Genomic DNA, 12,512 nt, shown 5'->3' with positions numbered 1-12,512 from the left:
CCACACACCGCCGGTCAGAGGAGGGACAGCTACCCGAGCCAGTGGCACAGTCCCTACAAGCTCTTGCCAGGTGCCAGGCCTCATACGACCGGTCCCAGGCAAACGCTGATCGTGTTCACGAGGACTCAGTGGACAACACCAACAGCCTGCGCGAGATCTCTGGCATCCTTGGCCAGATGTTGGTGATCATGGGCCAGCAGGCAACGATGTGGAGGGAATGGGTTGCCTGGAACAACCCCCCCCCCCCTCCACCATGTGTGTCAGCGCCACCGCCACCGTCACCTCCGCCTCCCCCGTCACCTCCGCCTCCGCCTCCACCGCCGCCACCACCACCTGAGCCCCTGGCGACGGATGTGGCCCATCACCAACCTGCCCTCCCAGCTGCCTCTGTACCACCTCCGAGACGGAGGGGGCGGCCGAGGCAGGAAGTTGCTGAGAGCAGTGTTGGAGCGCCAGGCACACGCTCCAAGAGGGGACGACCTTGACAATGCCACTGCCTGTGCCAGACATTCACCCTGCAAACCATCCTGTCCCACATAGACAATCATTGCCACTGGTCTGCTGGACTAGCCTGACACCCCCCAATGTGGTGTCAGCACGGAAATTTCATCTGCCATTACCTACAACTCCAACTCCCTCCCTCCCACTTACTTGTAAATATTCACCAGCACAAAAGCACAACCTGTCAATAAATTGCATTTACTCACACAATGATGTTTTGCCTCCATGTTTATTCACATGATTGCCATCAGATACAGACGTAAACAGGTACAGGGATCATAGTCGCACATGATCATGGCGCTGCGGGAGTGACCTAGAGAAAACCAGAGACAGCAAACACACGTCAGTAAAGAGATTCACACACATCACAACACAATGCACAGCAACATTACACAAACGACAACCATCACACAAGCATGGGATGGGAGCACACACATCATGGACACTCCTATGTCCAAAGACATGAAGACACACATGTGCAACCATCACAAACCACACCCAGCTGAATAACCCCATATCCACACAACACCAGAAAACATACATGAGGCATTGTCAACCGCCACTAGAGGTAGATACTCACATTCAAGGGAAGTAGCGATCAATGAGCTGGCGCCTCTGGTCCACACCTTCCTCCTCACCACTATCCTCATCAGTCGACATGGGTGGGATGGGAGGCCGAGGAACTCCTTCGTCTTCAGGGTCCAACAGCAGTTCAATGTCATTGCGTACTGCCAGGTTGTGGAGCATGCAGCAGGCAATCACGATCTTGCATACTTTTCCTGGTGAGTAAGGCAGTGCCCCTCCGGTCTTATCGAGGCACCGAAACCTAGACTTCAGCAGTCCAAAGGTACGTTCGATGACTCTCCGTGTCCTTCCATGTGCCTCATTGTACCGCATTTCACCCGCCGTCCTCGGATTACGTAGGGGACTGAGGAGCCAGGGCCGGTTTGGGTAAGCCGAGTCGCCTATGTAGGGGGATGACAGAGACAAACATCAGAACAAGATATGGTGGGTACCCCATGCAACACAGAGATCACAAGAGTCCCCACTGCACACTCACCAACAAGCCACGCTTGACCGGGTGGCAGATTTGCCATGAGTCGTGGGACATTGCTGGTTCGCATGATGTGGGCGTCATGTGCGGATCCAGGAAATCTTGCACACACATGGGAGATGATGTTGCTCGCCAGGCACACCACCTGCACGTTCAGCGAATGAAAGTGTTTGCGATTCCTGAACACTTGTTCGCGTGCCCGTGGTGGAATGAGCGCGATGTGCGTGCCATCAATTGAGCCCACAACGTGAGGTATGTGGCCCAGTGCATAGAAACCAGCTTTGACAGCTGGCAACTCTTCCGGACGTGGGAAATGTATGTACTCATCCTTGTACAGCATCATAGCTGTTAACACATCCCGAAGAACCGTGCTGAACATTGCCTGTGACATACCCCCGGCACCTCCAACTGTATACTGAAATGTGCCAGTAGCGAAGAAATGTAGTACCGCCATGACCTTTGCAGTGGGTGTAAACGAGCCAGGATACGTTCTACGTGGCTGCAGATGAGGAGCCAATTGAGCCACAAGCTCCAGCAACCGACGTCGATCCAGCCTGAATTTCCGAATCACCTCCTCGTCTACCATATCCTCCAGCTGAGTGTATGGGCGATGCACATTTGGAGCCCTCCTGTGTGGGAGAGAGATGTAACTTAGGTCAACGTACAAACGACGCATACGTGTACAACTCCATCACATGTGTACCTTACTGACATAACTCCAGTCGTCACCCTAATGTATCGTAGACACATCACAGACACTCATGCAACTGCATGCACACAAACGATAAGTTTACACACGCCATGTCATCAAGCACAAATGCCACCACCAATGATGATGTGCATACGGTAATGACATGCATGGTGACAGAACGTATAAATCACATACACGGAATGCATGTGTACCACCACCACTGTAGTCACCTCGACACAACAATAAACCGACAACAGATGCATGAATTGGCCACACAGCCGTGATGTACTGTGTAGTTGTGAAGATGTAACAACGTCTGTAGGGTCAAACCCGACGTCAACACGTACGAATGCACATCTGTTGGCCATTGTGTGCCGACCGATGTCCATTGTATGGACACACATGCTATATTGTATGACATATGACCTTTCACAATCACGCTCACATCCCTCATGACGCAACTGCACACAACACATCACGGTGCAGCGTCTGACAAGATCACATATTTGGCGCCGCCATGGCGGTGCTCAACTTCCGCTACTTCCCAAAGGCAGAATGCGGCCTGCGTCCCTCTTCCCATTGGCTGCATGTGCAGGGACCGTGACGGGCACACATCGGCAACCGCACGTGCAAGCTTCAGGCACGGATGCTTCAGTTGCAACAATGTACTATCACTGGCGCCTCCATGGCGGGGCACGTACACAGCGGGGGAGGTGCAGGCCTATACACCCTGCAGATGTACTCAATGGACATGCCAGTTCATGACCCCCCTTACAGTCACCTTGCATCATCCACCGTACACCGGCCGGAGCGGCCGGCCCATGAACAACCGCCGTGCCCGGCCATGAACAACCGCCGTGCCCGGCCATGAACACAACCGCCATGGCCGGGCACGGCCATGAACAACCGCCGTGCCCGGCCATGAACACAACCGCCATGGCCGGGCACGGCCATGAACAACCGCCGTGCCCGGCCATGAACAACCGCCGTGCCCGGCCATGAACAACCGCCGTGCCCGGCCATGAACAACCGCCGTGCCCGGCCATGAACACAACCGCCATGGCCGGGCACGGCCATGAACAACCGCCGGTCCCGGCCATGGCGGTTGTGTTCATGGCCGGGCACGGCGGATGTTCATGGCCGTGCCCGGCCATGGCGGTTGTGTTCATGGCCGGGCACGGCGGATGTTCATGGGCCGGCCGCTCCGGCCGGTGTACGGTGGATGATGCAAGGTGACTGTAAGGGGGGTCATGAACTGGCATGTCCATTGAGTACATCTGCAGGGTGTATAGGCCTGCACCTCCCCCGCTGTGTACGTGCCCCGCCATGGAGGCGCCAGTGATAGTACATTGTTGCAACTGAAGCATCCGTGCCTGAAGCTTGCACGTGCGGTTGCCGATGTGTGCCCGTCACGGTCCCTGCACATGCAGCCAATGGGAAGAGGGACGCTGGCCGCATACGGCCAATCGCAAGTAGCGGAAGCTGTGCACCGCAACAACAGGGCCAGTCATTGGCCCATTTCACGATCACGCTTCCAGGGCTGACCAATTGCTGGCGACGTATGCCACTGACACGTGCTGAGGGCCCTATATATGTGTCTTGGCCAACATGAAACTTCCTACCCTGGGGACCAGTGCTGCCTGTGACCATCACCTCGACCTGCTGCTGCTGCTGCTGAGCTGACCACCGACTGCTGCCTGTGACCATCACCTCGACCTGCTGCTGCTGCTGCTGAGCTGACCACCGACTGCTGCCTGTGACCATCACCTCGACCTGCTGCTGCTGCTGCTGAGCTGACCACCGACTGCTGCCTGTGACCATCACCTCGACCTGCTGCTGCTGCTGCTGAGCTGACCACCGACTGCTGCTCTAGTGCCATACTCCGTGATCTTGCCATGTCGAGTGGCAAAGAGATCCGGTCTCGACCCTTCACCGCCGCGGAGCTTGATGTCCTCGTGGACGGTGTACTCCGCAACTATGGACGCCTCTACGGCGCACCGGGACGGGTGGTAAGTGCAGTGTGGGACATGTTGGTGTGCATGAGGGGGCCAAATGATCAGGCCTATTTATATCTTAGCTGTGTAGTGTGGGCTAGACATATGTTCCTGATTGTGCATGGCTGCTGACAGTAACGTCTTGCCCCTATGTGTGTGACAGGCCACCTGTCCACTGACTTAAACCCTTTTGTCTCCCATCATGGTAGGTCAAGCTGCACCTTCGCAAGGACCTGTGGAGGACCATAGCACGGGAAGTACGGGCATTGGGGGTGTGCAACAGACGACATACACACTGCCACAAACGCTGGGACGACATTTCCAGGCTGAGCAAGAATGTAGCGGAAGTAACACTGGGCCTGATTCCAAGGACGCCCCGTCTGGCCCGACGCTCCATGACCCCTCTCATGCACCGTATCATTGCAGTGACGCATCCTGACCTGGCCGAACGTCTGAGTGCCGATCAACAGCAAACTAGCGGTGAGCATACTGTCTGTGTAGGAAACTTGTGAGTGCTATGCATGTATTGGTGCACAGACACACTATTGAGTTCCGTGTTGCGTATGTATGCCTGTGATGGCATTTTGGTCCCATTGGGTGGTACTCATTTGACATCCAGGTCCGCCATGTTGACACGCCACTTGCTTAGTAGTTGAGTGTTAAAGCACATCCCCTAGTGGTCCATGTCCCCATGGCAGAAAATGTGAGGATGACTGGTAGGGGTGGGCCATGTGCAGGCTGAGGGCTCATGAACCTTTGTCTGCTATGTGATTTGGCTATCCTGTTCCTTCTGTACGTGAGTGTGCCCATGACTCACACATCTTTTCTGTGCATTTCAGCTTTGACAGAGGACACTCAGCCACAGACGGTGGAGAGTAGCCGAGGAAATGAGTCCGGCTCAGACTTCGCACACACGCAGACTGACACGGAGGAGGCCAGCGCCGGAGAGGGGGACAGGACCGTCCCTGAGGACTCGCATGTGGAGACACCATCGTCCTCCTCGTCGGACACTCTTGGTGAGCCTGCACTGTTGTCACAGACTGGGAGTGGGCACTCATCACCTTCTGTCGGAAGACAGCACACAGGGCCCACACTTCCGCCAACTGCACCATGTATTGTTCGTGGCCGAAGGAGTAGGGGGAGCAGAGTGGCGTTCGGTGCAGGCACCGCTGCCCCTGCCACGGTGAGCCAAAATGCACTGTGTGCTGAGGCCGTTGATCTGCTGCGACAGCTGTGTGTGGGTCAGACCAATATGACAAATGCTTTCCAGGATCATGATAGGAAGTTGGGGCAGGTGGTGGCATTCATGGAAGGGATGCATGGCGATCTTGCAGGTCTACACAGGACAGTGCAGTCATTGGCAAGCAGTGTGTCGTCTGCAATAGTACAGTCGAATGAACAGGGTGCTACTTCTGTTTCCCCATCTACACCGCTGGATGTCTCAGGGGGTAGTGATTATTCAGAGCAGGACTCAAATACAGGTTATTGCACTAGAAGCAGCGTCAGACAGCACGTCAGGGCACGCAGGGCACAGACCCCATCCCCTAGATCAGCTAAATCTGTTCAGGTAGACGACGTCAGATGCACTGGAGTACACACACAGGATCCACAAGTGTTGTTGGGGGACATGCCTTCCGGAGCTACACAGGCATTCAACACGAAAGGTACTCCGAAGGCAAGGGATACTCACATGTCCATGGACTGTTCCTTGGACAAGGCCAGTCAGAAGACAAAGGCACCTACTGAGAGCAGGGAGACTCCCAAGAGCAGGCCCACAGCAGAGGTAAGGGACACTCCCAAGGACAGTGAGAAGACTAAGGCACCTACTGAGAGCAGGGAGACTCCCAAGAGCAGGCCCACAGCAGAGGTAAGGGACACTCCCAAGGACAGTGAGAAGACTAAGGCACCTACTGAGAGCAGGGAGACCCCCAAGAGCAGGCCCACAGCAGAGGTAAGGGACACTCCCAAGGACAGTGAGAAGACTAAGGCACCTACTGAGAGCAGGGAGACCCCCAAGAGCAGGCCCACAGCAGTGGATAGGAACACTCCCAAGGACAGTGAGAAGACTAAGGCACCTACTAAGAGCAGGGAGACTCCCAAGAGCAGGCCCACAGCAGTGGATAGGAACACTCCCAAGGACAGTGAGAAGACTAAGGCACCTACTAAGAGCAGGGAGACTCCCAAGAGCAGGCCCACATCAGTGGATAGGAACACTCCCAAGGACAGTGAGAAGACTAAGGCACCTACTAAGAGCAGGGAGACTCCCAAGAGCAGGCCCACAGCAGTGGATAGGAACACTCCCAAGGACAGTGAGAAGACTAAGGCACCTACTAAGAGCAGGGAGACTCCCAAGAGCAGGCCCACATCAGTGGATAGGAACACTCCCAAGGGCAGCGACACACACAGGGAGCAGGTGTCTGCTGGAGGCAGGTGCACCACAGACGACAAGTCTGCTGGCAGGAACAGGGCGGCGAGCAGGGCACAGGCTACATCCAGAGACAACACTCCACCTAAGGATAAGGCACATCCTACGGACAAGGCATCTAGCATGGACAATGGCGCAATCAAGGACAGGCATACTTCACCCCTGGCTGCACTGAGGCTGATGTTTTCTACTAAACGCCAAACTGATGTCTCCGCGGCGGAGTCCCCCCATACCTCCACTCCCATCCAGGCCAGTCAGAAGCAGAGGAGGGTGTCCCCTGTTGTTGCATCCCCCATTACACATCATTCCGAGTCCAGGCGGCAGGCACAGAGCAAACGACAAGCAGGCTCCAGCACGTCCCCCGAAACCAGATCCCCGGCAGCAGTTGCTCCACCTATGCTGGGTGGTGATTCTTTGGAGTCCCCACCACTTGGCAGTCCTGTCCTGTCCAGGGTGCACTCACACCTCCCTAAGAAACGCAGACACACACCATTGACACCTGCAAACCCCGATTTGGCTCTAGGTGAGCTATCCCCAGCTCCCAGGCCCACCCTGCCTCCTGGCCCATACAGCCCTGTGGCTCATCATTTCAGTTGTCCCAGTGGCGCCGGTGCAGTTGACTCTCATGTATCAGATGGTGGCACAGTGTCAGTTGTGCCCTCTCCTGTTGCAGGTCCTGGCAGTGTATCTGGGTCTATGGCTCACGTGTCAGTTAGAAGATCTGTGGCTGTGTTGCACACTCCTGTTTCTGGTGCTGGCAGTCTGTCTGGGTCAGTGGCTCACGTGTCAGTGACTACATCTGTGGCTGTGTCTCACACTCCTGTTGCTGGTGCTGCCAGTGTGTCTGGGTCCGTGGCCCATGTGTGTGTCACTCGGGCTGTGGCTGTGTCTCACACTCCTGTTGCTGGTGCTGCCAGTGTGTCTGGGTCCGTGGCCCATGTGTGTGTCACTCGGGCTGTGGCTGTGTCTCACACTCCTGTTGCTGGTGCTGCCAGTGTGTCTGGGTCCGTGGCCCATGTGTGTGTCACTCGGGCTGTGGCTGTGTCTCACACTCCTGTTGCTGGTGCTGCCAGTGTGTCTGGGTCCGTGGCCCATGTGTGTGTCACTCGGGCTGTGGCTGTGTCTCACACTCCTGTTGCTGGTGCTGCCAGTGTGTCCGAGGCAGGTAGTTCACGCAGTCCCCCCTGATTCTGTGATGTGAGGTGCTGTACACTTCACTCAAATGTTAATTCACATGGTGTGTCCATTGAGAACTGCGTGGCACTCTTGTGGTCCCTGTGACGGGTTGGTAGGGACACGTAGTTGTGCTGCCTCTGATGTACCTGCTCTGTAATGCACAATGCCCTGTTGATGCTCTGATACTGCATACTGCCCTCTCGTTACCTGCCTCTGATGTACCTGCTCTGTAATGCACAATGCCCTGTTGATGCTCTGATACTGCATACTGCCCTCTCGTTACCTGCCTCTGATGTACCTGCTCTGTAATGCACAATGCCCTGTTGATGCTCTGATACTGCCCTCTCGTTACCTGCCTCTGATGTACCTGCTCTGTAATGCACAATGCCCTGTTGATGCTCTGATACTGCATACTGCCCCTCTCACGTGCTGCCTCTGATGGGCCTGTTCTGTGCAATGGACTGTTGATGCACTTTGCCCCTCTCACGTGCTGCCTCTGATGGGCCTGTTCTGTGCAATGGACTGTTGATGCACTTTGCCCCTCTCACGTGCTGCCTCTGATGGGCCTGTTCTGTGCAATGGACTGTTGATGCACTTTGCCCCTCTCACGTGCTGCCTCTGATGGGCCTGTTCTGTGCAATGGACTGTTGATGCACTTTGCCCCTCTCACGTGCTGCCTCTGATGGGCCTGTTCTGTGCAATGGACTGTTGATGCACTTTGCCCCTCTCACGTGCTGCCTATGATGTACCTGCTCTGTACTCTACAATGCCCTGTTGATGCTCTGATACTGCAACCTGCCCCTCTCACGTGCTGCCTCTGATGGGCCTGTTCTGTGCAATGGACTGTTGATGCACTTTGCCCCTCTCACGTGCTGCCTCTGATGGGCCTGTTCTGTGCAATGGACTGTTGATGCACTTTGCCCCTCTCACGTGCTGCCTCTGATGGGCCTGTTCTGTGCAATGGACTGTTGATGCACTTTGCCCCTCTCACGTGCTGCCTATGATGTACCTGCTCTGTACTCTACAATGCCCTGTTGATGCTCTGATACTGCAACCTGCCCCTCTCACGTGCTGCCTCTGATGGGCCTGTTCTGTGCAATGGACTGTTGATGCACTTTGCCCCTCTCACGTGCTGCCTCTGATGGGCCTGTTCTGTGCAATGGACTGTTGATGCACTTTGCCCCTCTCACGTGCTGCCTCTGATGGGCCTGTTCTGTGCAATGGACTGTTGATGCACTTTGCCCCTCTCACGTGCTGCCTATGATGTACCTGCTCTGTACTCTACAATGCCCTGTTGATGCTCTGATACTGCAACCTGCCCTCTCGTTACCTGCCTCTGATGTACCTGCTCTGTAATGCACAATGCCCTGTTGATGCTCTGATACTGCATACTGCCCCTCTCACGTGCTGCCTCTGATGGGCCTGTTCTGTGCAATGGACTGTTGATGCACTTTGCCCCTCTCACGTGCTGCCTCTGATGGGCCTGTTCTGTGCAATGGACTGTTGATGCACTTTGGCCCTCTCACGTGCTGCCTCTGATGGGCCTGTTCTGTGCAATGGACTGTTGATGCACTTTGCCCCTCTCACGTGCTGCCTCTGATGGGCCTGTTCTGTGCAATGGACTGTTGATGCACTTTGCCCCTCTCACGTGCTGCCTATGATGTACCTGCTCTGTACTCTACAATGCCCTGTTGATGCTCTGATACTGCAACCTGCCCTCTCGTTACCTGCCTCTGATGTACCTGCTCTGTAATGCACAATGCCCTGTTGATGCTCTGATACTGCATACTGCCCTCTCGTTACCTGCCTCTGATGTACCTGCTCTGTAATGCACAATGCCCTGTTGATGCTCTGATACTGCCCTCTCGTTACCTGCCTCTGATGTACCTGCTCTGTAATGCACAATGCCCTGTTGATGCTCTGATACTGCATACTGCCCTCTCGTTACCTGCCTCTGATGTACCTGCTCTGTAATGCACAATGCCCTGTTGATGCTCTGATACTGCCCTCTCGTTACCTGCCTCTGATGTACCTGCTCTGTAATGCACAATGCCCTGTTGATGCTCTGATACTGCATACTGCCCTCTCGTTACCTGCCTCTGATGTACCTGCTCTGTAATGCACAATGCCCTGTTGATGCTCTGATACTGCATGCTGCCCTCTCGTTACCTGCCTCTGATGTACCTGCTCTGTAATGCACAATGCCCTGTTGATGCTCTGATACTGCATGCTGCCCTCTCGTTACCTGCTATGTTGTACCTGCTCTGGTGCCCACTTTGCCCATGTTCACGCATACACTGTGATTTGACCCCTATTATTTGACAATAAAGGTAGTCTATCAAGTCTCGTGGTCTGTCGTTGTCATTCCTGCTTGCGTACTGCTAATGTGTATTCGTATATGCTTCTCATCAGTGGTTTCGGTAACATGACACTCCCCCTCCCTACGTCACGTCCCTTGCTGGTATTCCCCTCCAGACAGCCAATGGTTTGTACCTTACCTGCGTCGTCGTCCATAGTAGGCCATGACTAGGACGTGGTGGATCGCGAAGAGCATCGGGAAAGCGTGTAGCGCCGGGTCCATGGTGGTGGTCAGCTTGCGGTGGGTATCTCGGCTGTGTCACCTATGTTCGCTGTGGGGATTCCGCCGTGTTAAGACAGGTTGTTTTTCCGCAGCGGTTTTATGTGTGTTTTCCGCCATCTTGATTTGGGGGACGGTCTTCGACGTCAGTGCGTACGGCGGAGCGTCCGGATGTGTTCCGTCCGCCGCGTGGTCGTGTGTAGTTGGCCGGCGGAGCGTGTTTTTCCGTCGCGGACGGAAATTTGACACGTTTTCCTATCCTGATATGGCGGACGGAGTATCCGCGGCAGGCGGACACGGAAAAGGCTTTTTCCGCCTACTCCAGGGCCGCGGTGGCTCTTCCGTCCGCCATCCTGATCGACCCCTCTGTGTTAAAGTATTAAAAAAATCGAATACAACCGAGTGCAGTGTCCATTACGTGGGCGCTGCGCTCCGTATTAAAGTTTCAAAAAAATAAAAAATGCAACCGAGCGAGGGGTCCCTGAAGCAGGTGCTGCGCTCCGAATTAAAGTTAGCAAAACAAAAACTGTGTGCGGTGTCGCTAAAGCGGGCGCCGCGCTCAGCCTGCAGATACAAAAAAAAAGCAGCCGCCATTGTCCCCAGTGTCTAAAAATAAAATAGTGCTGACCCACTTATAAGGCAGACCTGGTAACAAGCCAAGTAAAAGGTCCAGTCGTTATGGGCGGTAAGTAAAGGAGACAAGGCACTACCAAGGAGGTACTAACAAGCCTTTCTACGAATCAGAAGCCAGCATTTAAGAAGTACAATGACACACGCCAATGACAAATATGGGCGGAGAGTGTGAGAGGCTTCCACAGCATACTATACTACAGCATGCGCACCGCCGCTAGGCTCGACCTAACAAACATGACTGATGTACTCCTATGTGCATTTTTGGGAGTGGTTACGTAAATCTTTTTCACATTACATTGCCGGTTTGATTTTATTTTTACTTATTGGAGTCCTTTATTAAAAAAACATGAGAAGTGAGGGTTGGTTTTTAAATTGCGTGTGTTACACACAGACTGGTGTGGACGAGCCCCAGTTTGCCTCTTTCTTTGTAACCAGGCCACTAGAAAGTACAATGTACTCACATATGGTGGCATAAAATGAAAAAAGCAGAAAGGAGGGTTCTCTGGAAACTTTTGTCAGTAGCTTTAAAACAAAACGACACACCTTCACTTTGTCAAAAATCTGTAGGCGCTGGCCTTTTCTCCACTGGGCTTTACAACTACTTGTAACAATCACATAGCCACAGCCACAGGTTCTACTTTTTTGTCTGCTTTTTTCACCCTGTTTTGTTCTTCTGCTGTTTTTCAGCTTCCACCACAAAGCGATCTATAGTAGATTTAGAGAAGCTGTGACGCACAGCTAACTAGTGCTATACATTACCTTGCAAGAGGGGAATATCAGATCTTCCAGGGTACACCCCTCAATCAGTTCCAGTGGAATGTGCCAGTCACGCCTATGCTTTACTGGTGGGCCTAGCAGCTTCACCACATTTTTGTGCTTCAACTTTCTGGAACAAAAGAAACAGAAATATATTTAGGGTTGAGGTGAATGCTTGCTTTAACTAAAGGTGCTGAGATGCAACCAAAGAGAAAACAGCCCAGAAATATTGAGGCACAGTCTGAGGGAGATATACTCATTTGAAGGGGGTTGATCACAAGTCAAGTAGGTTGTTTGCGTCTCTCAGTTATGCAACCATCTTACACATGCTTCGATATGATATTTATCAATTACACCCTCAGGCCGATGATGATGAAGGCCGAGCATGAAGTGATTACCCTATTGCAACCTGTTCCAGTAATAGGAGATATACAGTGTGCAACAGGTGGAAAGTTGGGAAGGTACGCGAGGCAACTTAATGATTCCCTCATGCGAGATCCTTTGGTGAGGGCGACGTGAAAGTCTTCCTCCAGTTTAGTGGTTTCCATCAGACAAACTTCTAACTAGTCTGGGATTCATTTAAAGCAGGTATAAGAGCATGCCTAATAGCCGAAGGGGCATGGCCGAAGAAAGTTCAGGCAGACGAGAAGTTTACATCACTGATGCAACTGAAAGAGGTGGAATCCCACCACAAAAAATGCAAT

The 12,512-nt window shown here is 53.6% G+C and overlaps 1 protein-coding gene across 1 annotated transcript in view; it reads right to left on the bottom strand.

Moving 5' to 3' along the window:
- Positions 1-12,512, bottom strand: part of LOC144770714 (uncharacterized) — a 115,637-nt gene that overhangs the window by 79,448 nt on the left and 23,677 nt on the right. The window contains exon 3 of the mRNA XM_078655445.1: positions 11,812-11,938. Coding sequence (XP_078511571.1) covers positions 11,812-11,938 — 127 coding nt within the window. The remainder of the gene's footprint in view (positions 1-11,811; positions 11,939-12,512) is intronic.

Source organism: Lissotriton helveticus, chromosome 7 (assembly GCF_964261635.1).
Source record: "Lissotriton helveticus chromosome 7, aLisHel1.1, whole genome shotgun sequence".
NCBI classification, from domain to species: domain Eukaryota; kingdom Metazoa; phylum Chordata; class Amphibia; order Caudata; family Salamandridae; genus Lissotriton; species Lissotriton helveticus.
The sequence above is the reverse complement of the archived record's forward strand: the minus strand, read 5'-3'. Positions and strand labels throughout refer to the sequence as shown.